Source organism: Chaetodon trifascialis, chromosome 3 (assembly GCF_039877785.1).
Source record: "Chaetodon trifascialis isolate fChaTrf1 chromosome 3, fChaTrf1.hap1, whole genome shotgun sequence".
In the NCBI taxonomy this organism is placed as follows: domain Eukaryota; kingdom Metazoa; phylum Chordata; class Actinopteri; order Chaetodontiformes; family Chaetodontidae; genus Chaetodon; species Chaetodon trifascialis.
Window position 1 is genome coordinate 56,608 of NC_092058.1, and position 27,860 is coordinate 84,467.

Below are 27,860 nucleotides of genomic sequence, written 5' to 3' on the forward strand. Positions count from 1 at the left end.
ACCTCCAAACAGCACAGGCCTGTTTGCTTTGTCTGTGACTGGAAACCTGGGATCAGGATGGAGAGAGTATGGTAAAGTCAGTCCAGCCAGGACTTGGTCTTGGTGTTGTCTGCTGCAATGGCAAATCCAGCAAGAAATTAGAGGGCACCAACACTCAATCCGCCATTTGTACTCCCACTGAAAACAGGTACAAACCACTGACTCTGAATGACGAAAGGTGTGATGATACTATGTTGAGGTCTGTTTGGGGTCTCTATAACCAAGACAAGTGGTGGCACAGTGGAATGGTGGCAACAATGTTGCCTCACAGCTAGAAGGTCCCGGATTCGATTCTCGCTGTGGGTGCCGGGAGGCAAGAAAGGATTACTTTTACAAGATTATTAAAGAGAATGCTGGGAACTCTAGAATATTAATCTCCACTATTGACCAGCTGCTCAGCACTGCCCCCACCTGTCCACAGTTCTTTGCATCAAACTGTGTAAGAACCTGCATCGCTCTTCAATAACAAAATAAGTTCAATTAGAGGCAGCATTGCTGCTAATGGGATCACAGATGAGCTCAATAAACCCTGTCAAAGAGATGGAAACATGGGAAAATTCTCCTGTATTACATTAACTGAGTTCTACATGTCATGGCTTTTAGTGTTAGTTTTGTCTTCCCTCCCAGTGAATTTGTGATTCCCTCAGTCCTTGCCAGTTCATCAATTGTCAATGACGCCCAAAGCTCTGGAACACCCTACCTGCAGATATCAGTGAAGCAACTCATTGAATATTTTTTTAAAAACTGAACTGACTTTGTGATACAGGTCTGAAACTTCTGTGCTGTGCTTCATGATTTTGCACCACTGTACGTCTTTTAAATTGTTGTATCTTTTTGATTGTATGCATTCTATGTACTCTATTTTTACCTATATTTTATTGTTTTATTCCATGGATTTATTTTCCATTTCATGTTATGCATTGTCTTTATTTTGATTTTCATCTTATTTTTACTGTTATTATTAAGCGGGTTTTATTATCTATCTTGTTTTACATATTTTTATCCCTGTTTTTATGTCCATTGTGTATTTTCTATGTGAAGCACTTACTTGGTCAACATAATTTCTTTGTTGTTCTACAGCACTGTGAGTTGCAATTCCTTTCTGAAAGGCGCTATACAAATAGAGTTTATTATTATTGCTGTTATTACTATTATTGTATTATGCTAAAACTGCAGGATTTTAATGTCAGACAGCTCATACTGTTAATGTCTGTTTAAGACATTAACATTAATATTAACATTAAGAGTGCAAATGTTTGTCAAACTTATTGATCATTTGATGAGGAGGAAGCAACCAGATATTTACAGATGGTGGGGTTAAAAATAAGTTAACAGAATGAGTGTGTCTGTGCCCTTGTTGTGCAGAAGTCAAACAGCAAGAATATCATACTAATGTTATTTATTTTCATCCTAACATTACTTGTGTGAGGGAATGCCATCTAGCTGTGTATTGATCTATTGCGCGTAGCAGTTGAACATCATCAGCAGTCACAACTGAATTATGTAACATCAGAGCAATCAATGATTTATTGTGTTGGAACAGATTTCAGCTTCAGAGTAATGACATAATGCTGATCTGAGATCTGTGTGTGTTTGTGTGTAAACATCAGTCATCTGGACTTTAGATTTGCATTTCAGAATGATATTTCCTGTTTTATGACCTCTTCTGTTCTCTGCAAGGTCAGTCTGGGGCCAGTGACAGACTTTCTAGGAAAGTCAAAAGCTTTCCAGGAAGTTCCAGTGTTTAAGGGTCAGCCCGAGTCCTCACATGTACAGTCTGTGTGTGTGTATGTGTGTGTGTTTGCGTTCCAACTGTTTGCTATCAGACTGAATCAGATGTTTTATTTAAACAGAAACTGAAACAGCCTGAAACCATTAACTCATGACACACACACACACACACACACACACACACACACACACACACACACACACACACACAAAACACGAGGGCTCTATGTTAGATTCTGATGTCACTCATGTCTACATATCCTCCTCAAAGCAGTGATGTACTCCATCTTTGTAGATAACGTTAAGCATTACTATGATCACATTTGTATTTGGAATGAAATGACGTCACGTGGGTAACAGCGGACAACGATCATCACTTACGTTTTTTCCATGTGTCTGTCTCTCTCGGTCTCTCGAGTGCTCTGAGATAGATGCAATATATATGCTCCCCGCTAGAAAAACCAGCAAAGACCAGCATCATTTCCATGCTGGTTTATGCTGGTCTGTGCTGGTTTATGCTGGATTGATGCTGGTTTAGCTGGTGAGTCAACATAGCTATGTTGACTCACCAGCATGGTGTTGCTAATAACGCTGGTGGACCAGCATAACCAGCATGGAATGCTGGTCACCAGCATCAAAACACAACATATGCTGGTATTGCTGGTATAACCAGCATACCCCATGCTGGTTTTCCTGGTGGCCAGCTTTACTGGTCTATGCTGGTTTTTCTAGCAGGGCTCTGTAGGATGCCACGGCTGTTTCTGGTTGGCACAGCGACATCAATTGATTAGTTCGCATCCCTGTTTCACCTGTGTACATTTGGTCAGGGTGAGACCATTACACGTGCCGAACGTGCTTGCAATGTGAGGTGTTGGCGGAATCGAAAATAGAGCCCAAGGTAACCAGATGGTGCCGCTCTAGTGGCAGCCTGTTGCAGCAGCTTGTGCAACGTTCTACGTATTTTGTATTTTTTGGTGCATCTAACTGATGTTTCTGTACTTTTTTGTTTTACCTCATTTTATCACTGAAAATGGATAGCATGCAATTTAGATTTTGTCCAGTAGTAATTTTTTTGTTTTGTTTTTTGTTTTTTTTTGCTTTCCAGACCAACCCTCTTACCCAGAGCAAATCCTCACATGCCGGAGGAGTTGAGGTGGAGACAAAAACAAATGCAACCGTTGCAGGCTTTCAGACGGAGTGCAAAACTGTAAGCAAATGGCAAGGATGCATACGGTTCCACCACCCTACCACACGGGGAAGATCAAATCACAACTCGTTGCTTCGCATCCGTTCATACCTGCCCATTGTCCAGCAGCTCCATTTGACCAACAGGACAGTCTCATGGGGAGAACAGAAACACTATGATAGACTGCATCACCCATCATTCCCACCCAAGATAAGATAAGATAAGATAAGATAAGATAAGATAAGATAAGATAAGATAAGATAAGATAAGATAAACCTTTATTAGTCCCACAGTGGAGAAACTTCAGGTATTACAGCAGCAAAGTGGATAGCAAAATAGAGGACATCATTAAAAAGGACATTAAATAAAACAAACAAGCCACATAAACAATATAAACAAGGAATATAAAAATATGAACAATAAGTACTGATATTGCAATTGGATGATAGTACTCCTGACTGGAGTATTGATATTGCACATTGGAGTAATAATACACACGATTGAAAAATTTCTATATTGCACCTTATGCTGAAATTCACCTGAGCTAAATATTTTCACAGTATGAATGAACGCAGTTAATGTGTATTATAGTGCAGTCATATTGAAAGTCTTGTGAGTGTGTGGTCTACTGGGAGCTCTGCTGGTTGTAGAGTCTGACTGCTGCAGGAAGGAAGGACCTGCGATAGCGTTCCTTCACACACTTTGGGTGAAGCAGCCGGTCGCTGAAGGAGCTCTCCAGTGCTGTTAAAGTGTCCTGCAGAGGGTGGAAGTCGTTCTCGATCATGGATGACAGCTTAGCCATCATCCTCCTCTGTCCTACCACCTCCACTGAGTCGAGGGGGCATCCCAGGACAGAGCTGGCCTTCTTGATCAGTTTGTCAAGTCTCTTCCTGTCAGCTGTCAAGATGCTGCTCCCCCAGCAGACCGCTCTATAGAAGATGGCTGATGCCACCACAGTGTCATTAAAGGTCTTCAGGAGTGTCCCCTGCACTCCAAACGACCTGTCTCCTGAGCAGATAGAGTCTGCTCTGGCCTTTCTTGTACATGTAAAGTGTGGTTGTGTTATGAGACCAGTCCAGTTTATTGTTCAGGTGAACACCCAGGTACTTAGACAAGACAAGACAAGATAGACAAGACAGTGCAGCGTTTCCCAAACAATGAGGCATTGGCCCAACTGATCTGTGGTACTGATCAGAAATTAGAGCCATATGACTTGTTGACCAAACTGCTGGAACACATGAGGTGGACGAGTCAGTGACGGTCTTTCAGAGCTCAGTTAATGTAACAGGTTAATTGTCTTATTGTTCCATTTTTTTTGACAGGGTTTAAGTGAAGTAATCTTTTCTTGCCAGACGCATTGCTTTGTTGTAGACAATCATGGCTTCTTTGTATATGTTACAGTGAACTGTGAACAGTTTTTGTCCATTTTCTTTCAGCTGCTCCACAGCACAAATTTTGCTTCCTCTCATTTATACTGTCATTTATGCTGTCGTTTAACCATAAGGAGATTCTGTCAGACCGCCTCTTTGAAACTTTAGAGGAACAACAGCAGACAACAACGAACTGTGTCATTTAAAGACCAGTCATATCTGTGTGACTCAAATGATCTCATAATATTACTGACTTTGATTCAGTCATGTCATCTCAGAATCTCTTTTTAACCACTCATTGGCCCTACTGATCTGTGGTACTGATCAGAAATCGGAGCCATATCACTGGTTGACCAAACTGTTGAATGTGTGGCGGTGAGTGGGAAAAACAATACATATTATTTCTTATCATTTCAAAGGAAAAAAAACTGCCATAGAGGAAGGCGGTTAGCAAAGTTAAGTCATCTTCATTTTGCTCACAGACTGTAGGGTTAGGACCTGGAAGTCTCTGGGAGGTTGTACTGTGGCACACTGGGTGCTCAGTGTGGAGCAGACAACAGATCCAGGAAATCCAGAAGAACCTTAAGTCCTTGGTAAGATTAGGTTGGCATCAAAAAGCACACAGTGATGGTCAGAAATAGGTGATTCTAATACTGAAATTTGTTAGTATTTAACCCTGTTGTGAATACCAAGTCCAGAATGTGACCATGCTGATGAGCGGCTTCGTTAGCAGCGTCAAGCTGTCCAGCAGATTCTCAAGCTCCAAAGCTCTTTTTGTTGATATGGATATTCAGGTCTCTATTCAGGATCAACCTGACATTTAGTTAAACTGTGCAATCAGCTCTGAGAATTCCTGCTAAAACAAAGATGAAGATCTTGGTGGATGCAGTGATGATCAGCACTGATAATTCAGCTTTGAGCTCAAGAGCAACATGTTCCAATGATGTACGTTCCCCTCGGTCAATGTCATTACACACAAACTGAATAGAAAACTAGTGTCTTACAAACTAACTGGATCACTTAGTCAGTCTGTGATTTTGTGTTATTTTTTTAGTATAGTTATTTATCTAAAATGGTTATTTTAAGTTTTAATCTTAATGCATTTTAATACATCTTATTGTCTCTAAATGTGTTATGTCTCTTGTGTGGAGTCGCTTTCATCACTATGATGAATATTTGGGATTTGGAATAAATGATTGCTTTAGTTTGTCATTTAAATTTCATACAAAGAAAATCCTTTCAACCGGAAGCGGAAATACACCGCTCTCACTTCCTCTTTCCGTCAACACACGTGTGTGTATGTGTGTGTGTGCGTGCGTGAGGAGAGAGAAATCGGAAGAGGAGTTGTGCCGCAGTCGTTTCTAACTGATCCACAGTCTGTGTTCGGATACCGCAGTCCAGTCCACCATGTTGGAGCAGTTGGGCCTGATCGGGACGATCCGGGACGAGGACGAGAGTCCGGAAGAGCCTGACACCGAGTCCGACCAGGAGGTGAGTCTGAGCGGCTCCACAGCTGAACGTCTCACGGTAGAAACGAGGCGACCAGGCGGCCGGAGGTGAACCAGAGCCCGCCTGGAAAAAAGCAGATTCACCGCAGTTTGATCCAGAAAGTTTTTAATTCTTGACATTAACGAACGAAGTCAAAGAGTTTTTCTAAGCTAGACTTCAGAACGTTCTAAGGGGAACCGAGAAACGTCATTTTACCTCCTTGTTTTACCTTAAGTTTGCAGATTCAAAGATTACAAATGTACAGTTGAGATTTTGTCAATGTTTATGATATTAGGTCGTTTCTAATGGGTGAAAGGTCACTGTCAGTCTGATGGGATCAGTACAAATGCTGAATTATTGTGTTAACTTGCATTTAATTCAATTCAATTCAATATTCCTTTAATAGTCCCGCGAGGGGAAATTCCAATTCACAGCAGCATGAATGAAGAGGATAGAGCAAATCAAAACAAGTATATATATAAAAGAGTGGGAAACAGTATTCAGTAGATGCACAGGATAATAATATACAGCATTCTAATCTTTTTCTGTGGTTCTGATTCTTGAACTCTGTCTGCAGACAGAGATGATCTGACATGAAATGAACAGAAAGTGAGTCAGGAACAGGTCACCTGCTTTATGCTTTTAATGGAGCGTATTCACACCTGTAGTCCGCTTTATTTGGTCCAGACCAACGGAGAAACCAGAGAGAGGTGTGTGTTTTTCAGTCATAGGGAAACTTGACATGAAAGTTGAGTTGATCAGTTTCACGATCTCTCTATGACATTATCTATAGTGTTATTACATCCCTGATTCCAAGAACGTTGGATTCTGTGTGTAAAACATCAGTAAAACCAGAATCAGTCATTTCCAGTCAAACTGTTTCCTGACAGCAGTTTTCTGAAGTGTCTCTGAGTTCATGTGTTCATCTCCTTCATACTTCATGTGTTCACAAAGTGGTGAACTCGCTCCATCTTCTATGACCAACTGAGCCTTTCCAGGACACCTCTTTCATACCCAACCATGACTCTCACCTGTTACCAATCAGCCCGTTTACCTGTGGAATGATCCAAACAGGTGTTTCTGGAGCGTTCCACAACAGGTAGATATTTACAGAAATCACTGAAGCCGATGAGGAAGAACATGAAATAAAAAATATTGAAATATGAAATATATGGACTTGACCGAGCTGTTTTCAACTGAGTGAATGTCATAACGGATCAGCAAAGCCCCTGAAGCTGCTGTGAGGCCATGACCCCTTCACACCCACCCAACATATATACTGAACTGCACTGTGTGTGTGTGTGTGTGTGTGTGTGTGTGTGTGTGTGTGTGTGTGTGTGTGTGTGTGTGTGTGTGTGTGTGTGTGTGTGTGTGTGTGTCAGGATGGACCAATCGTACTGAACAGGAAGAAGAAGTTTGGGAGTCGTGGGCCAACACACTTCAACACTGACTTTGAGTTTGGAGAGAGAGACGGACTGAACTGTGATGACGACTGGGTGATGACTGACATCATGAAGCAGCTCAAAAACAAGGTAGAACCTGCAGCAGAACCTGTTCTGTCACAGTGTGTCAGTCGTCTTTGGAACGCTGGAGCAGAACCTTTGAAGCTCTGGAGGATAGTTTGTAGCACAGAAAAGCTGAGGGACCAGTTAATGAGCAGGTCCCTTCGTTCATCTTTCAGGTCATTGGTTAGGATGTATTTTGTGGTGCAGAGGTCAAGTCAAACCAATATAACACTCCTCCAAAGCTAAAAATAAACTATTGTAAAAAGGGTTACCATTCTAAACTATGTCGACGATGCTGGTTGGAGCTTGGGGTGTGGAGGATATGTTCCTGCAGTCTCAGGTTGATCAGGATCAACCCTGTGAACGAAGTCCTGTTTCATTGCTTGTGAACCTCTGGGATGGAAGATTGTGGTTGGAGTAGGGCAGTGGGGGCAGGGTGGGGTTAGGGTCAGGGTAATTGATGGAGGTTCAAAATGGCTGGGCCAAGGGGAGCAGGACAGGCTGCGGACAGAATACCGAAGAGTCAAGACACCAAGGTCACCAAGGTTACTCCGCCAATACGGTTAAAAATGATAAATAAGAATAAAAATTTAAGGTTAAAAGCAAAATAATAAAGTATTAAAAATGTTTGAGGCAGCACTTGCCATTGTTCCAGTTGGAAGGATAATAAAAAGCATGTTAATGAAAGTATAAATTCAGATGAGTTGTTAGAGTTGAAAGTAACCAGATCTGAATTAAAACACGCCAAAGCTAAACTCTCACACGTTTCTAAAAATAAAAGAAACCAGCCAGTCAGTGGCTTAATGACATCTCTTTAAACTGCCTGGCTTTGGTCTGAGTTCATCAAACTTACCACACTGAAAAAATTCCGGTTCAGGCACCTTTCCTGATCTCACGTCGTGTCCAGGTAGAGCAGGGTCTCACGTATATCTCATGAACCTAAGAACTGCTTCTGTTTGGCTGGTTCCTCATCAAACAGTAAATCTGTTCGTTCCTTTTGTCGACTCTTCACGTCCTGAAACTTCTCGCCAAACACCTGAAGGCGTTTCAGCTCAGCAGCAGGGTCAGAGGTCAGAGCAGCTTCTGGAACATGCTCAGTTCACTTTAACTGTTCGGCAACAAGGAGGTGTGAATTCACACCTGTGACTGGCTTCTCCATGGCAACAGCAACGGAGAGTCATGGGAGTTTTGGTATCTAGGACCGTTCACGAAAACCGCAGACAAAACCTGAAACAGCATGTTCTACTGCAGTGGGCTAACTGGAATGATATATGTCAGTTTACTGGTTCCACTGAAGCCTGTTGGTTCTCCGGTGGTGCTTTGGCTCGCTAGCGTTCCCCTGCTGTATTTTTAACTATGTTCTGTGTTTGCAGAGAACTGCAACCACTCTGGACCAGAAAATAGAGAGAATCAGGAAGAAGAGGAAAGCTGAGGTGAGTGCACGGTAATTTCCGACTTCCTGCCTGGTCGGGCTCGACTTCCTGCGTTTTACGGTGGAGTTTTGATCTGCAGGAGAAATCAGGCGAGAGAAACGCTGCTGAAGGTTCTGCAGGGAAGAACCAGGGGGTAGAGGAGAAGGAGGATGATGATGATGAGGAGGAGGAGGAGGAGGAGGATGTGAAGCCACCCGATGGAACTGTTGATGAAGATGATGAGGAGGAGGAGGATGAAGATGAAGATGAGTTTGACTCAGGTGATGAGGAGATTCTGACCAAATCAGGTGAGTCCAGCAGAGGCTTGTATTTTGATACTAACACGAAGAAGAAATATGAATTCTTTTGATTGATTTCAATAATCAGATCATCTATAAACTGAGTGAAAACTGAAGTCATTCTAATATAATTTTGTCCAATTGAACAAACTGTTGCTCTGAACTTTAAACTGGAGTTTAGTACTTTGTTTTTATGGCTGATCGCCTGGACTAAGTTCCCGTTTCCTTTCAGACACCTTGAGAGACAAAGAACGACGAGGGAGAAAGAGGAAGGCGGGAGACGAGGTGAGGAAGAGGTGCTGATGATGTGTCAGACTCACTGACAGTTTGCACTGGGTTACCGTGGTAACACCTGTGTCTTTTCAGGCTCCAGAGTCGTTCTATGAAGATGCATCTCAGTTCGATGATCGGTTGACTTTTGATGATATGAACCTGTCCCGTCCCATCCTGAAGGTAACCATGACTACTGGCCTTCTGAGTGTCTCTTAGATCAGTAGACGAAAGACTGGAGTTGAGGTGACTGATGATGATGATGATGATGATGATGATGATGATGAGATCCACTGACTTCTGTGGATAGTTTTTCTCACCTCCTCCAGCTCAGCCTCCTCAATCGAGGAAGAGTCAGTCAAGTTCAGGAGTTCCTCAAACTGTTTCTTCTTCTGACCACAACAAAGGATTTGAATTTTTTCACGTTGCTTCTCTGAGCAGAGCCTGAAGGCCCACCCATCAGGCCCCTCCCTGCCCTGTCCCCCCTCCAGGAGGAGCCCGGTTTTGTTTTGTTGTTGATGTTTGTAACCTCCTGGTGTGTCCCTGCAGGCCATCACAGCTCTGGGCTTCAAGCAACCAACTCCCATCCAGAAGGCCTGTGTTCCTGTTGGCCTCCTGGGCAGAGACCTGTGTGCCTGTGCTGCTACTGGGACAGGTAATGTTGATATACTGGGGCCATTTCATTATACTGGGACCAATTTCTAATGATGGAACCAGATAGATTAATAATGGATTCCTGTCCACAGGGAAGACTGCTGCCTTCATGTTGCCGGTGTTGGAACGTTTGGTTTATAAGCCCAGGACATCCCAGGTTACCCGGGTCTTGGTTCTGGTTCCTACCAGAGAACTGGGGATCCAGGTTCACTCTGTGGCCCGTCAGCTTGCCCAGTTCACCTCCATTACCACCTGTCTGGCCGTTGGTATGACTTTTTACTGACTGATCCGACGATCTGTGTAAATTCACTCAGCCTGTCTCTAGACTCTGGACTTGGTCTTGTGTTCAGGAGGCCTGTCCTTGTGTGTCCCCAGGTGGGTTGGACCTGAAGTCTCAGGAGGTGGCATTGAGGGCGGGGCCAGATGTTCTGATAGCTACACCTGGTCGGCTGATCGATCACCTTCATAACACGCCGAGCTTTGAGCTCACTCACATTGAAATCCTGATCCTGGATGAGGCCGACAGGTGAGCATTGATACCTGCAGTAAGAAGAGGCATCACAGAAAAACTTCAACTCCAACACAGCTGGGAAACTGAGACTCACCTGTTTGGTTCTGTCTTTTTTCTCTGTTTCTCAGGATGTTGGACGAGTACTTTGAGGAACAGATGAAGGAGATCATCAGATTGTGTTCCTACAACAGACAGACCATGTTGTTCTCCGCCACCATGACAGAGGAGGTAAACACCTACACCTGTGTCATCTGACCTGTGCATCCAGGTGTTTGACTGTGTCATGTTGCTTCTGTCCCCAGGTGAAGGACCTGGCAGCGGTCTCTTTGAAGCAGCCAATCAGAATCTTCGTTAACAGCAACACTGATGTGGCTCCATTTCTGCGACAAGAGTTTGTCCGAATCCGACCAAACAGAGAGGGAGACAGAGAGGCTGTCGTGGCTGGTATGGGCTAATAATGCTAACAATAATGTTGTAGTACTTATACTGCAGTAGTAGCATTGACTGCTGTATGTTTTGACAGCTCTGCTGACTCGGACGTTCCAGGATCACGTCATGTGTTTCACTCAGACAAGGAAGCAGGCTCACAGACTGCACATCCTTCTGGGACTGATGGGAATGAAGGTCGGAGAACTGCATGGAGAACTGAGCCAGAACCAGAGACTGGAGAACCTCAGGTGCACACACACAGAAACACGAACATAGGAAAAATGTGCTAATTTGAAACACGCATCTACTATCTTTGTCCTCCTTGTTCTCCTCATTCGTTTTGTTCTGCAGGCGTTTTAAAGATGAACAGATTGATATCTTGGTTGCAACAGATGTGGCAGCGAGAGGTTTGGACATCGATGGAGTCAAAACAGTGAGTCGCTTTGTCTGCAGTTAGTCTGGGAGCCCAGTAGTTTCTACAGAGTTACCATTAAGTAACACACTGCTGCATCCAGACTGTTGAACTCCAGCATCATGTGATGTAGCCTGTGTTGATGCTTCTTTCTCAATTCTGCATCATAAACCCACTTTTGTTTTGCACTACTGTTATCAATGCTAACATCTCCTCACATTATCCATTTCATCTGGTGCAATTTCTAAGTTGTATGTTTCTCTCAACTGTGCAATAACAGTATGGGGTTAGTTCCAATAGTACTTTTGTACTATTAGTACCAATAGTACTTTTGTATGGCAGTAGGATTTTTATGGCATTTACTGTTATTTTATAATCTGTACAAATGTACATATACACAGTTGTTTTCTGTTCTGTACCTTGTACACTTTTATTGCTGTGATGGCTGTAATGACTAAATATCCCTGAAAACTTATCCTACCTTATCTTACTGCACAGTTACTGTAAGTTTACCACATTCTTAATATAGAGTTGTTATAGAGTGACAGTACTTTTACTGCACAGAAGTTCCTCTAGAGTGACTGTAAAGTTTGTTTGGAGTTACTGTTGTATCATTATACTACTATGATGAATTTACTCTTGGAACACAGCAAAATTACTACTGTGTTATTACTACAGTGAAGTTAAAATATTGTTGCTGTAGAGTTACAATGCAGTGACTGTAAAGCTGCTGCAGGGTTACTGTAGACTTAGTGTGGTGTTGCTGTGAAGTTACAACGGCATAAAGTTACTATGGAGTTACTATACAGTTAGTTTGTAGTTACTGTAGCATCATTATGGCGTTACTGTGAAATTACACTGTAAAGTTACTGTGGAGTTATCGTAGAGTGACGGCAGAGTTACTAACGTGTTACTTTGGAGTTACTGAAGGGCCTCTTTAGTCATCAGTCACCATCTAGTTGCTGTAGAGTTAACTTGAAATTACTACAGGATGCTATAACAACCAAGGAGTTACTGAAACATTATGTACTGATACAGTGGAGTTATTTTTGTACTACAGTGTTGAGTACTACTAGGTTTTAGAGGGAGTTGCAATAACAGGTTTTCTGACACATCTGAAGACATGATGTCTCTCTCTCTGTCTGTCTCTCAGGTGATAAACTTCACCATGCCATCCACAGTGAAGCACTACGTCCACCGTGTTGGCCGGACAGCGAGAGCTGGTCGCTCAGGGCGTTCGGTGTCTTTGGTTGGAGAGTCTGAGAGGAAGATGCTGAAGGAGGTTGTGAAGTCAGCCAAGAGCAGTGTGAAGGCTCGAGTCCTGCCACCAGGTACACACACCTGAGAGACACAGAAAGGTGGTCTGAGTTCATAAGCTCTGAGAAAGGGCAGCATGTCAGTAAACAGACAGAGCCAGGGGGCGGCTCAGGGAAGCCAGAAGGTAACTGGTGGTACCAGGAGTGACGATACTGACCTGATGTTTTCTAGTGATATTTGAACAGAAAGTAAAAAGATATCACCTGTTTAGTTTTCTGCAGGTGTGTTGTGATGTAACTCTCTTGGTTTGTGTTTATCTGTTGCCCAGAGGTCATCCTGAAGTTCAGAGATCTAATCTCCAAACTCGAGAAAGATGTCGAAGCTGTGATGAAACTGGAGAGGGAGGAGAGAGAGCTGGCTGCATCTGAGGCCAAGGTACACCTGAGCACCTGCACACCTACTCAAATCAGCACCTGAGCACCTGTTCACTTCAGTGGTCACACACAGTTTAATACTGCGCCAACAATGTAGTACAACACCAAACACTAGGTGTCCTCAGGTGTCTGGTTATACTGTCCCACAGCTACCAGCCAATCAGGGTCAAGGATTCTCACAGTCACATAGCAGAACATCTTCGGTTGAACCATGAGATAGAGGAAGTCCAAGGACATGTTGGACCTTTGTTAAGTGTGTGTGTGTGTGTGTGTGTGTGTGTGTGTGTGTAGTTAAGTGTGGCTCAGAAGCGTCTTGATGGCTCCACCTCCTGTCAGTCACAGAGAGTTTGGTTTCAGACTCAACAGGAGAGGAAACAGAGCCGCAGTGAGTAGTAATGCACACACCACTGCACTAAAACACACTGTATTACATCATACTGTACTCCACTATAGTACTCCACAGTACCCCATACTGTATTTTGACTTGTCCTCCTCTTCGTCAGTGTCAAAGGCTCTGCAGGAGTTCGATCTCGCTCTGAGAGGGAAGAAGAAGAGAGAGAAGTTCCTGAAAGACGGCCGGAAAAAGGAGCTGACGGTATCAATAATAATAATAACTGTTCAATCAATAATCAGTCACTGACGTGGTGAAACTGAAGGTCTCTCACACACGATCAGTTCATTCTGTAGATGAGTGACTCGTTGTTCTCTCAGGGTTTCTCAGGTTGTAGCTCATAAATTTGGCATAAACTGTATAGATGTTGGTGTAGGCAACATTTATCGGGAGTCAGATCATATTTCATCACAACAGGCAAAAATTTAAGTGTCACACTAATTTTATTGAAAATTGAAGAGTGTGAAAACACCATTAGTACCGTATGTGCAGATTAAATACTTAAAAATAACTATATGGAAGAAAAAGAATAGACATGCATGCAGGGCATACAGAAAGTTTTCAGACCCTTAATACTACATTGCCAAAAGTATTGGCTCACCTGCCTTGACTCGCACACGAACTTAAATGACATCCCATTCTTAATCCATAGGGTTCAATATGACGTTGGTCCATTCTTTGCAGCTAGAACAGCTTCAGCTCTTCTGGGAAGGCTTTCCACAAAGGTTAGGACTGTGTTCATGGGAATTTTTGACCATTCTTCCAGAAGTACATTTGTGAGGTCGTGATGTTGGACGAGGAGGCCTGGCTCTCAGTCTCTGCTCAAATTCATCCCAAAAGTCTGTCTGGAAGACCAAGAAAACTTTCACACAGAACTGCTCACAGGATTGCTGGAAAGACAAGTCAAAACTTCCTGTTTGACTGGAAAAGAACTTCATAAGATTCAGCAGACTCTGAATGGTGAATTGGTCTACTGTGCAGCAACATCTGCACAAATATGATCCTCCTGAAAGAGTCATCAGAAGAAAACCTTTGTGTCCTCACCAAATGATCAGAAGTGTGCAAAGGAACATCTAAGCAGACCTGATTTATTTTAGAAACAATGAGCAGTGCTATGTTTGGAGACAGAATGTGCAGAGTTCCGTTAAAGGAACCCCCCTCTGTTGCAGCTGGTGGATGAGGAACATGTCACTGGTTGAGAATAGATTCAATTACACACCATTCTGCGATCAAGCATCAGAGCTGAAGATGAAATGAGGAAGGCTTATGCAATAGGATAATGACCCTAAACACACCTCAAAATCCACAATGGACTCCTTCCAGAGGACCAGGCTGAAGGTTCTGCCGTGGTCCTCAGGCTCATGAATAAACAGAGTTCTTTTCTGTTCTTTCTTTTTTAAATGAATGTGTTTGTGCCAGTCACTCACAGTCCTAAGGTTGTTGCATGTTGACATATGCTGGGCAGCAAGATCTGCCTTGTATTGTCCATTTTTGAGAGGTTATTGAGCTCCAAGAAATCTGAGAGTTAGAGTAGGTGGACGTTCATCTCTGTCTCAGCCTCAGCTGTCCAGCAGTGACCATACATTCTGTTTCCTTTTGGTTGCCATGAATTTTGTGTCTTCCTTTTTCAATTGCGATGATGACGAAGAGGACGCCATCTCAGAAAAGCTTGTCTGTTTCTGTCTGTCATGTCTCTCTCGCCCATTTTACCTGAATGCAGCGCAAGATGAAACATCACTGTTAGACGGTTGAGTTCAGTGTTAGTGTCAGAGCAGCTTCAAAGCTTAATGTTGGAGTGAGACCTCTCACTTGTGAGTTGATGATCTTTGTGTCTTAGTCTGAGGAGCGCGCTCAGTTCGAGATCCTGAAGGCACAGATGTTCGCTGAGCGGGCGGCCAAGAGAGAGAGACGACCGAAGAGGGCGAGAGCGATGGTGGAGGATGAGGCGCCACCTGCAGGTTGGAAATACTATGTTGGTACACAGATATACTACATCAGTACTGACATACTCTGCTGTAAACAGTCTGACTCAACTGAACTGTGTCTCTGTGCAGCAGCCAATCAGAAAACAGGAAAAGGACGCAAGTCTGTGTTTGATAAAGAGCTGACCAACACAAGCAGCAAGGTTCTCAAACACTACAGAGCTGGGTGAGACTGCCTGACTGCCAGCAACCTGTCAGTTTACCTGTCTGTCTGTATACCTGTCTCACCTGTCCGTCTGTACACCTGTCTCGTTACAGACCGTCCTTCGCAGACAGAAAGCGTCTCGGTCTGAACAAGAAGCGTCCTGGTAGCTCAAAGTAAGCTTTACCTTCCCTCTCTCTGGACACCCCTCAGAGACTTGAAACAGTCACGATGGCTGACGCTCTGTTCTGTCCGTCAGGTTCAAGAAGAAGTGAGAGCCAAGATGGCCGCCTGGAGCTGTGCGTTTCCCCTCCATTCATTTTCTGTGTTGTCTTTGTGTTCACTGTATAAATGTTTGGGGTTTTTTGTTTTGTTTTGTTTTTCATTAAAGAAGTTTTCAATAAAGTTGCATTCTGTCTAAAAACACATCTGTAGGTTCTTGGAAATGTCTTCATACACAAGGGCGCCATGGCAACAGATCGAGAGGATCACTGCTGCTGCAGAGACGTAACGACACTGAGAGGAGACGGAGGATGGTTAAAGGTTTTAATATTGAAATACAATCAAACAGGCAACGTTCTGAACAAAGATCCAGTTTGTGTTTCAGTCTGAGCTGAAGAAACAAGATTACAGATTCCTTTGTACAGAGTTGTGTTCATTTCAAACATTTTAACAGTTTGATTTCATTTGACCGGACAGACTGAAACTGTTTGTGTTTGGCAAAATATTATCAGGGTGTCTAAACAATCCAGAAATATTCAAACAATTGACTGAATATTTAAACAGAAATCAAAATCATTTTACCCCTGAAAAAGACTTTCCTTCTTTGTAAGGAAACAGCATCTGAAGGGCTCAATGGTCTCCATGGAAACGGCAAATAAAGCGTCTTTACATTCAACTTTATGTGGGTCAACAGGCAGCAGGTCATTAGCCAATCAAAGGACAGCTGATTGATCAGCTGATAAGACCTGCATATGCTTAATAAAACAATTACAGTCTGTCCATCATCCTGATCATGAAAGCTCAGAACTACAAACTCACCTGGTTTGTGGGGGTGGGGCTCACAAACTTCAGATTTTTAGCTCCACTGCAGCTCAAAGTCAAGAGCTCAGGTAGAAAAAAAGGCTCTTATTTTGGTAAGATAGTGTTATTTCGGTTTCCTGAGGTGACGCTGATCCTCCTGGCTGTTTCTGTTCTCTAAGACTCTTAAGTATTGTTCCAGTTAAACGACAGTGACAGGAACTCAATCAGTTGTTGGGATTTATTAACGAATATTAACTGTAATGGCTGTGGTGATTACATCATACATACACGTTTTATGACACAAAAAGCTGTGTTCACGTCATGTAGGCTTTACGTAATAATCAGTTTTGGATTCATTAATACCATCACCATTTGAATCTTAACTGATAGTTTACGAAGCCACTAAAATGTGACACGATCATCCACAGCTTAACAATTTGAACTGGGCTGCAGGTCTGTCTGGAGATCAGTTTTGAAGGTCAACTTTCCAAAAACAGCAATGAAAGGATAAAGTATGGATTAAAAGTTCACAGTTCTTGTTCACAGTCTGGTCACCTCCCGTTTAGATTATTGTAATTCTCTTCTCTTTGGCCTTCCACATAAAACCCTCCATAAATTACACCTGGTCCAAAACTCAGCCGCCCGTATCATCACACGCACCCCTTCAATCCATCACATCACACCTATTTTACAACAGCTCCATTGGCTGCCCATCACATATCGCAGCAACTACAAAATACCGCTTCTTACCTTCAAAGCTGTCCACAATCTCGCCCCTCCATGTCTTTCTGACCTCCTCCACATTGCTACGCCTGCCCGCACTCTCAGATCCTCTTCCTCCATCCATCTCACTGCCCCCCCTGCCCGGCTTGTTACCAGCTCTGGAACTCACTCCCACCTGACCTCCGTAACACAGACTCACTACCACATTTCAAATCCGAACTCAAAACTCACATGCTTAAACTAGCTTACTCCCTCTGATCACAGCTGCATTGCCTACTTTAAATTGTATTTCACATTTTATCTTAATTGTTTCTTTTAATATTGTGTCTGTTTTTATGATTGATGGTGTAAGGTGACCTTGAGTGTCAAGAAAGGCGCCTATAAATAAAATGTATTATTATTATTAAAAGGTGTGTTTATGTGTTCTAGCGTAAACTGCAAATGTTAGCATAGCAGGCTAACTAGCTTACTTCTTAGAAGCTGATAGCCAACTACTGTACATCATTTTTGTGGGGTTACAGGTTACTTTGATCATCAGTCCTCGTCCTCAGCGATGTTTCTTGTGTAAAAGTGGAGCAAATTTTGTTTTGTAGCTTACATAAATACACCATTTCAGTTACAATAACCTTGTTTCTGCCAACACATTTTCAAGAGCTTTTTGAAGTATTGCAATTGACAAGTTTCATGGAAGCGGCAAAACAAAAAAAAAAGTTATTCAAGGCAGTATTTGCCCTTTTCGAAAAAGAGTTAATGAGGTCAATGAGAGATGGAAGTAAGTTCTGATCAGTGACGTGCGGTGAGGTTCATGACTGGTGAGGCACTGACATATATATAAAATATATGAACCCAAAATAGAAGCTTATATTTGTTGTGAATGTTTTTTGTTGTTGTTGTTGTTTTTTGGCTGATCTCTCTGTTTTTAATTAGAATTGAATACTCACTATCGCCCTCTGCGTAGGACAGCACGCAGCGACATGCATTGCGCCGATGGAGCTCAGCACTGCCACCTATCAGGGCGTTCGTCAAATGACCGCACGTCACTGGTTCTGATGTAGCAGACATTTAACTCACATGACTTATCAACTGTTTGCACTGTGAAAGAAGATTCCGAACTGCCAACTGCATGGTACCTTCAAACCCATTTTCTCATAGCAGGATGCTAGGTTTAGCCAGTTTCTGGTTCTGGAAAACTTAAGTTAACAATAACACAGCTAATATCAAACCATCACTACTGTCCGGGTTCACCTTCTGATCTAAAAAAAAGAGTATTCATAAATGTGGATTTTCACGATTTTCTGGAAGAGGAACATTTACCTGAGAAATGGTAACAGGTTCACGTGTTTTGTCACGACTTCACTGCAGACATGAGTTGGAGCTCGTCCTCTTGGTGTTTCTACTGCTTCGGAAGTGTAAATTGGCAGAATAATAGTGTGATGAAGGTTAAAACTCTCTTTTGGTGGTAGTCCTGGCTTTCCTCAGTCATTGTTGCTGCAGTGGTCTGAGGGCCTGAGGGGTCAGCAGGTCTGTGAGAGGCACTGACCGACTGGTTAGCTAGCTCCCCCCGCAGTAACTAATGGAGCTACTCATAAAACACTGTGTCAATATTCAAAATCTACATGGTTTATTTCATGTTAATTACAGAAAATTTCTGAAAAATTTATGGTTGTTGACCTGGCTGCTTGTTGTGACACTAGAGCGCTTTGCATTGGGGGACACAGTATTTAGCATAGACTGGTCCAGTGCAGACTGGAGATTTTTGCGCTTGCTGAGTACTACGTGCTGCATTTTGGCCAAATCAGTACATACTGCTAGAACAGTAGGTGGTTTCTAATACAGCCACTGTTTCTGATATGAAGAAGTAGCTGTTTCCACAGATTAAAACATGACATTGCATCACACAGATCTGATGCAACCTTTCCATTAGTACATGAAACAAACAGAAATGTTGTATTTCCATTAGTGTCCTACTTTTCTTTTCTACATTTGAGGTTCTACTGACGCCCTTTTCTGTATGTTATCTTACCAACTTTGTGAATTAAAATTCAGAATTTTTTGCAGTAGGACTAACTAGCTCAGCAGTCTTTTAACTTGGTAACATGGGACCTATAAGCTTGATAATCAGTCTGTTAGCATGCTATCACACCTGGGATCTGTTATCTTTAGCCTCAGTCTGTTAGCATGGTATCAAAACCGGCAACCTGTTAGCTTTTCTGATGAATGCGATTTCTTATAGTAATGATACCTGAAGGCATCAGCACATGTTGCGATACTTCGAGGTACTAGATGTTAGCAAACAGTCACGGTAGTGGGTGTGTTGTTTGTGCTGACAATGGCTGAACAGCGCATTAATTGCCTTTGAGTGTTCCGAGTTTTCTAGAGGTCTGATGTCAAGCAGAGATCACACAGTGTCAGAAGTGGCACGTGTATCCTGAATGAATCAACATGTCGAAGTTTAATCCACAGCACAAGAAGCAAGAAGCATCCCCAACATGTTCCAATCTGTGGTAGGTGTGGCAGCCAGCACTATGATAAGAAGAAATGTCCTGCTTTCCTGCCTTTTAAGTGGCATAGGCAAGGACATTGGGCACAATTGTGTTGCTACAAAATACTAAATAAAGTCACAAAGTACTGGACAGTTTCAGTTTCTGGGGGGCATCAGTCAGTGACACAGCCCACAGAGCAGTGTTTGACTATAGCTGTGGTCAAACAGAAAAGATATCTCATGCTGAGTAGTCCAAAGGAAACTAAACCATGCATGAAACAGGACAAGTACCGTCTGTACTACCCACAATAGATGAAATTATTATATGTCTCCAAGGGTCTAAAGTGTTCACCTCATTAGACACCGCCAGTGGATTCCCCACCATGAGGAAAGCCACAAACTAATCCCTTTTATCACTGCTTTGGGAAGTATGCCTTCTGCTCCCATTTGGAATGTCAAGCATGCCAGAAATCTTCAAGAGGAAAATGGGGCTGGAAGGAGAAGTCTATCTGAATGACGAACTAGTTCATGTGGAAACTGAGATCTATGAGAGACGTCTGGAGCAGGTTCTAAAAGTGATCGAGGAAGCTGGCCTCAAATTGAACAGAGCTTGATGTAAGTTCAAACAAAGAAAAAGTCGGATACTTGAATGAGCAATTTGAATGGAGTCGAAGATACAAGTTCAAAATGTTTGAACTATTTCAGCTAAAAAGCTTAGCATCTCGGTTGCCATGTCAGTTTTTGACTTGTGTGGAATTAATATAAGTAATTCCACGCAAGTAATATTTGTATAAGTAACCTTTGAATGACATGCTTAAATGTGTTAAATTGTTGATTAATTTAGAATTGATTTCAGTATTCTGTAAATATTGGCTACATGGGCAGATAGACATATTTAATCATTATCAACTGGAAATAATCAATATAAATCAATTGTAAATATATTAAATCTTTTGTGAAACTTGTTTGAATGGACAAGAACACTGAAGAAAACTGTTTGCAGATTCTCTGTTTTCACCTGAAGAAAATTCAAAGACACATTTTTTAGGAATCCACTTTGGGTGTATGACAGGGATTTTAGTTTAACTGTTACTTCCAGAGAAGTTCAAGTTTCAGCTGAAAGCTCAGGATGACTCTGTGTTTGAGCTCTGGACAGGACATAGAGAGAACAGAAAACATAATCAACAGAGTCTGTGGGCATGGCGATGTGTCAGTCTGTCAGATGTGTTGTTCCCATCATGTCTTGTGTCGTGTCAATAACTTGAACAGTGAGTTGTGATTATGTGATGCTGACAATAGTGTTTAAAAGTCTTGAACATGGAATCAAGCAACCAATCAGGTGTGAGCATGTCCCAGCAGTGAACCAATCAGCGACAGTGAGAACAAACATTTGCTGTACAGGTTAAAACATTTCACTTGAATGAAACCACAAAACCTGGTCTCATTCCCAGGTCGTCAAATATGGCCGCATTGCCACGCCCCTCGGCATCTCGCACAGATGCACACAATGCCCAATACAACTGACTCCACTGTCCACAATACAGGCTCTCAAGGGTAACGGTGCATCTGTATGAGATGCCACGGAGGATGACAATGCAGCATTTGATGAACTGGGAGTGACAACAGGCTGATCCACCTCACACTCCTCCTTTTTGCCATTCTCATAATGAAGATGATGAGTTCTCATGTTTCACTCAGTGACCAGCTGGTGTTTAAAGTCTTTGACTCTGTCTAACTTGGATCTGTTTCACTTCACAGTTACATATTTTTCATTCACATTTTGATGATTAGTTTAACTGTTCTGCTGGTTTAAGTTCCAGTTTACCTTCGACTACTTGTTTCCAGTCCAGGCCCGGTCTGAGTGCGGTGAGGGGGCACAGAGCTCCGAGTCGGAGTCAGACTCACCCTCTGCAATGTAGGGTCGGACTGTGGCACAGCGGGCTGCGCCTACACTTTCGCCGCCTCCTCCTCCGCCGCCACCTCCTCCTCCTCCTCCTCCCCCTCCTCCTCCCCCTTGGTGGTCTCCTAGGTCAGCGGAGGAGGAGTAGAAGCCGTTGTTGAGGAAGTCCAGATTCTCTCTGGACTGGGAGATAGAGAAGCCGCTGAAGGAGCGCTCCAGCTCCTCATGGTCCACCGATGGGATAGAGATGGAGGTGTCGCTGTCCTGCTTCACCTCCTCCCCTCCTCCTACTCCTCCAGTCCTATTGGCCTCCTCTCGTCCCCTCTCTGGTCTCTCTGCCCCCCCTCGGTCTCCGGTGCTGTGGCGGTTTGATCGGTTCCCACCATGTCTCTCTCCAGCTGGAGGAGGTGGAAGTCGAACCAGTGACCCATCCCCCACTGGACTCGGAGTGTTGCCATGGCTACACTGGGGAGGGGGCTGGGCATGCTGGTGGAGCTGGGAGCTGATCGGCTGCCAGGATGTGGAAGGCGGACAGGTGGGGGCATTGTAGTTCCTGTGTCCAGTGGAGCTGCTGGAACGGACCATCTTCGTCACAACACGAGTCTTCTCAACGTGGTCACCAGGTAACACCCTGCACAACATGTTAACAACAAGAAAACATCTGAACATCAACATGTAAATAACAAGAAAACACCCAGCCAATAACAACAACGTGTAAACAACATTAACAACAGATCGTGGTATGACAGTGGTTTCATGGTTTCTCACTAATAGTAGACACTGACTGCAGGATTTTGGAAATGGACTGGCTCTTCTCCAGCTGATCCACCGGACTGTGGTAGGGTGGGGCTGGGTCCGGCTCCTTGGAGCCAAAGTAGGCATCAGTTTCAGCTTGAGGGATTCCCATTCGCTGGATGTAGATGTTAACCAGGAAGTCCAACTTCCTCTCCATAGATAGGACCTGAGGGACACAAGACCAGCTGAGGACCAGTCAGATTCAAGACTGAAGCTGCAATAGAAAAAAACAGCAGGTTTAGAGTTCACTAGCCTTCAGCTCTGTTGTTTGTCTGTATGTTTACTATTGTTGTTCCATCCTTACTCTTGCTGTCCTCTCCTGTCAAGAACCTTGCCGGTGATGTATGAAAATCTCATATGTACGTCGCTCTGGATAAAAGCGCCTGCCAAATTACAAATAGTAATTGTTGTAATTGTATTTGTAGTGACAGACTGGTGGTCACTGGTTACCTGTTTCTCCACCTTCCCTAACCGTCCCATCATGCTAGGGTCCTCAGGAAGCTCCTCACTGGCTGCTTTGGGACGATCTTTGTCTGCAATTGGTGTCCCTCTGCCAACTATCTGATCCACCCTGCCAATCAAGAGACGGCAAGTCAAACTCTGAGCTCCAACACAGCCATCTCACAGAAAGTAAACCAATAAAGTTTCAGCCTGAAGCTGCTGAAGCTGTGAAGATTAAATATATTCTAAATGAAGTGCTGGTCTGAAAACAGAGAAATACTTTCAGCTTAATACAAATCATAATAATAATACTTTGAGAAAATGTGGATGTTTTCTTGTTCACATATCTCTATTCCAAAAAGGGTGGGACGCCGTGTAAAACAACAATAAAAAGAAAATATAGTCATTTACAAACTGTGTTTACTGACAGTGTCTCTGAGTCCATGTGTTCATCTCCTGCATCCAATCATGTGTTCACAAAGTCGTGAACCTTGCTCCATCCTCACTCATGAATGACTGAGCCTTTCTATGATGCCCCTTTCATACCCAATCATGATCCTCTCACCTGTTACCAATGAACCTGTTTACCTGTGGAATGTTCCAAACATGTTTTTGGAGCGTTCCACAACTTTCCCAGTCTGTGAAATGTGTTGCTGCATCAGATTCAGAATAATGAAGCTGATGAGCTCAAACATTAAATATATTGACTTTGTACCATTTTCAATTGAGCATGTGTCAAAAAGGTAAAATGTTTAGCTGAGACCAATGTCAGCAGGAGCTCGTTGCTTTGCAATGTTGCAAATGTTGGTTCCTTTTGTCGACTCTTCACATCCTGTAACTTCTCACCGAACACCTGAAGGAGTTTCAGCTCTCAGCTCTGAGAGATTCTTGGCAATGTCCACCATGATGGTCAAATCACACAGACCTGTCCTGCAGCTCATCCAGTTCAGCATGTTTGTAGCAGTGAGACCTTCTTCATTACTGTGAGACACACTGGGTTGATTTTACTTCAGCAGAAAACTGTTTGTCCATTTCTCTTGGAAAGCACAATGCTCCTCATCTACTTATGTTCTCTTGACAGTCGCCATGATATACTGACGTGATATCAACCACTACATGCGTGCTGCATTCAGGGACCACTTTAAATAGCATTTCTACTATGTGCTGTTATTTTCTATTATCTATAAAAAAATTAATAGCTTTCTTGTATTTTTGAATTACCTCACAGGCCATGTATGTCCCAGAGGCTGGAGGTTCCTCTTCCCTAGTTTAGGAGATGCTGAAGCAACTTAAAATACAAATGGACTGCATTTATATAGCTCAAACCACTCAAACTGCCATGCACACACACATTGACACACCGGTGGCAGAGGCTACCATGCAAGGGAAACACTGAGAAACACTCTCACAGCATTGGGAGCAAATCGGGGTTCAGTATCAACATGCTGGGGTCGGAGGTCATAGGTTAGACATCTTACCTTGACTGAAGATTCTTGATGCGAGCGAGCATGTCCAGGTGTCCAGCTGAATACTGTTCAATCACATCCATGACATCATAGGGACGAAGACTCTCCTTAAACTTCCTCTTAGACACCATAAAACGCATGATACTGACAGAGAGAAGGAAAACAGGAAGTCAGTGGACACCCAACCTCTGATGGCTGGGAGGACCTCAGGTGGTCTCAGACAGTAGTAGTGCTGATGTGGGGAATCTAGTCTGGACTGATCTCTGTAGACTTTATTCATCTCACATACCTACAGCCTATTGAGACCATCCTCTGAGGGTGGGTCAAGACTGACAGAATGAATTGATGGATCCATCTGAAATGAGTTTCCTTGGCAACATGTCTGGACTCAGCCTTAGAGACAAGGTGAGAAGTTCAGAGAACCACTGCTCCTTCATGTCATGCAATACACGAGTGACTTCATCAGTCACCAATGTCAAACAGCAAAAATGTCAAAAATGTTAAAAAAATCTATATTTGTGACTGGATCAGAAGGCTTAAAAGTTGATTCTTTACATATCAATCACTGTGCATTTATCTACAGACTGTCAGCATTAACTGACCCATAATGGAACAGACCCAGTCCAACTGGGTCCAGCTGTCATTGCAAATCAGATTCATCATCAGTCTTACTGTGTGGCCCGACTATAGTTCGCTGCTTAGTCACTTATCCTGGACTAGGACCAGCATCAAGACTGACAGATAATGGATGGAACTCCAGTCCTGAGCCCAGACCAGCAAACACAGAATCACACATAAAGTACATTAACACTACACTTCTGGACACGCTGTTTGTGCTGAGGGTTGCTGGTCTTCTTGGAGAGTTTTGGATTTGGTTTGGAGCTACTGCTGTATGTATCTGGTTCTGACACCAGACTGTATTAATGAACTTTACAGAACAGGATCACTGTGACTGCTGGAGACCTGCAGCAGGCAGAGAAGTATTGCTATAGATCCGGGGCTTCCTGCTGCTGTGATCGGAGCAAAGTTCTGTCATTTAACAGCTGCTTCTATAAGCTGGACAACAATCAGACGAACTGATGAAAGCTGAGACATTTTTCCTCTTTAAGGACCATCAAATAGATCACATGCTAAACTTAGCAGTATGCTAACAAACATGAGCTAATAAACAGAACAGCTACCAGCTTGTGAACAGGTGAGTGAGCAGGTAGACCTGTGATCTCAAACATTCCGTGGACTTCTTTTAAAGTACAACTTCATTTATTGAAATGAGACGTTCATGACATCAAACAGTGCCACTATGACCAGAGACTGAACTCTACGATCAGGCCCATCGATTTCACCGTCCATCATCACTAAGAATGTTTATTATCAACCAATCACACCTAACCTACGACTCCATGTTCGGAGCCCTCTGAAGACTGTCAGAAGGTTTGTGAAAATGGCTCCTGAAGCTGACGCTCTACTTAAACCAAACCAGCAGGGAAGCTGTAAGAGGACCAAACGACACAGCCCTATAGAACAGACACCACCACAGACACGCATAATAACAATAAGAATAAGAATAAAAATAAGAATAATAATAACCAAAGAATGTCTTACCAATGACAGGAGCTTTAGTGGTAGACAAAAGAAAACAGTGAAACAACAGAAAATAATGAAGCTAACTGGAGGTCAGACTGACTGGTCTTACCCAACATCTGATGGTGACCTTTGACCCTGGGGTGAACACAAATAAAAAATAAAAATAAAAATAAAAAATAAAAAAAAATAATGTGAATAAAAAGCAGAATGAGTTCAGTGGTTAATAACTGGCAACTAAATAGTGAGTAAAGCAATGAATGATGAGCAGATAAACTCATGAAGATTTTCTGAATGAAGAACACAAGCAGTTCATACCAGATGGCTCTGATGGTGACCTTTAACCCTGGGGTCAGATCCTGAGGGACAAACTCACAGTGGCAGCTCTTGTTGTCATCGGCCATGTCTTCTCCTGGCAGGCTGGCCTCTGAAACAACAACATTTTGTCATTCAGCGCACCCTACCTGAAGCACGTGTGGCGCTGCAGCAGAGACCTGAAAAAAGTTCAGCTACGACGTGTCCTGATCATGGCCGGATTAAGCTGTTAAGGGGCCCCTGGGAAAAATGTATTGTGGACCTGAACTGACTTACTGCACCCTGAACATGTACCCTCCTTCCTCCAAGTTCACATGAAGTGCAACCAGATCTTCTGAACTGAAATAAGACTTAATATGTGTTTGTTTCATCATAATTTGAACAAGCACAACTATTTAAGTAAATGCTGCGGGGGACTAAACTAAAATAATTAAAAGTTAAAAGTTGAAGTTAATAAAGTTAAAAAATATTTTAATAATATAGATGTTTAATCTGTGCAACAACCTGTGCAATACAACCTGTTACTGTACATAACAGTCTCTAAATAGTATTTACAATTTTTTTTAGGACGATGGTGGAGGCAGATGGCCGCCCACCCAGAGTCTGGTTCTGCTCGAGGTTTCTGCCTGTTAAAAGGAAGTTTTTCCTCGCCACTGTCGCCAAGTGCTTGCTCATGGGGGAGTTGTTGGTTTCTTTGTAGATAAAAGAGTCTGTACCAGCTCTATATGGAAAGTGTCCTGAGACAACTTCTGTTGTGATTTGGCGCTATACAAATAAAATTGAATTGAATTGAATTGAATTGAATTGAATTGAATTGAATTGAATTGAATTGAATTGAATTGTTTCTCTGTATCTCACCTTCTGTATATAATTGTTGTTTTTAATGTGCATGCACTTGTTTGACTACCTGATCTACTGATGCTGCTGTAAATTGGAATTTCCCCTCGTGGGACTAATAACGGACTATTGAATTGAATTGAATTGAATTGAACTGAATTGAATTGAATTGAATTGAATTGAATTGAATTGAACTGAATTGAATTTTTAAACTAGGGCCCCTTCAAAGACAGAAAATTATCTAAGTAGTTAGATGTACTTGAATGGTGCTAATAACTTAACACATTTCTAACTAACCAAATAGCCAGAACCAGTGATGATGGCTGAACCTGGGGATTTTGGGGCTGGTGAGCAGTTTGCCCAGTTGACCCAGCCATTGTCTTGATACTGGTTACTAAAATAAAGCTGCTTATTCTTCAGTCCTATATATACATTGTCCCCTGTTTTATATCTCTAATTAAATTTTACAGTTTTGGAATTTAAATAAAACAAGGGGGTGAGGGGCTGAGTCTTTGGTTAGAGGGTCCCAACACACACACACACACATACACACACACACACACACACACACACACACACACACACAAAACACAACAACAAAACAAAACACAAACACACCAAAGAGCAAACTGGGATAATTGGACCAACTAGATATTGATTTGCTGAAAGTATGATGAGCCAAAGAAAGTGTGAGTGTTTGTGTCACTGCACCACACAGCACTGTGATCAGGAGCTTCCACATCACCACAGCAGTTAAGTCAGTTTTAAAACTGATCTGCTGAACA

The 27,860-nt window shown here is 42.8% G+C and overlaps 2 protein-coding genes across 6 annotated transcripts in view; one reads left to right on the forward strand and one right to left on the reverse strand.

Moving 5' to 3' along the window:
• Window positions 1-5,594: 5,594 nt before the first annotated feature.
• Window positions 5,595-15,932, forward strand: ddx27 (DEAD (Asp-Glu-Ala-Asp) box polypeptide 27). Of its 3 annotated transcripts, none has more exons than XM_070992657.1 (21): window positions 5,595-5,817; window positions 7,197-7,346; window positions 8,693-8,752; window positions 8,832-9,039; window positions 9,263-9,315; window positions 9,397-9,483; window positions 9,850-9,955; window positions 10,047-10,220; window positions 10,330-10,480; window positions 10,594-10,693; window positions 10,768-10,909; window positions 10,989-11,142; window positions 11,246-11,327; window positions 12,460-12,637; window positions 12,892-12,998; window positions 13,289-13,382; window positions 13,501-13,592; window positions 15,226-15,346; window positions 15,443-15,536; window positions 15,629-15,688; window positions 15,772-15,932. In XM_070992657.1, exons 1-21 carry the CDS (start codon window positions 5,734-5,736, stop codon window positions 15,785-15,787), a joined length of 2,313 nt encoding a protein of 770 aa, XP_070848758.1. In that variant the 5' UTR covers window positions 5,595-5,733; the 3' UTR covers window positions 15,788-15,932. The 3 variants fall into 3 exon arrangements, with proteins under 3 accessions (XP_070848758.1, XP_070848751.1, XP_070848759.1); XM_070992650.1 differs by having other exon boundaries at window positions 15,226-15,364; window positions 15,772-15,852; XM_070992658.1 differs by having other exon boundaries at window positions 15,446-15,536; window positions 15,772-15,852.
• A 1,643-nt stretch (window positions 15,933-17,575) lies between these two features.
• The window catches only part of kcnq2b (potassium voltage-gated channel, KQT-like subfamily, member 2b), a 31,097-nt gene continuing 20,812 nt past the window's right edge, over window positions 17,576-27,860 (reverse strand). For 2 of the 3 annotated variants that reach the window (XM_070992632.1, XM_070992624.1), the window contains exons 15-19: window positions 26,242-26,350; window positions 24,355-24,486; window positions 22,886-23,006; window positions 22,426-22,601; window positions 17,576-22,271 (exon numbers count right to left, since the gene is read on the reverse strand). In XM_070992632.1, the coding sequence (XP_070848733.1) occupies window positions 21,572-22,271; window positions 22,426-22,601; window positions 22,886-23,006; window positions 24,355-24,486; window positions 26,242-26,350 (1,238 nt within the window). In that variant the 3' untranslated portion in view covers window positions 17,576-21,571. The remainder of the gene's footprint in view (window positions 22,272-22,425; window positions 22,602-22,885; window positions 23,007-24,354; window positions 24,487-26,241; window positions 26,351-27,860) is intronic. The other variant, XM_070992639.1, reaches the window with a different exon arrangement.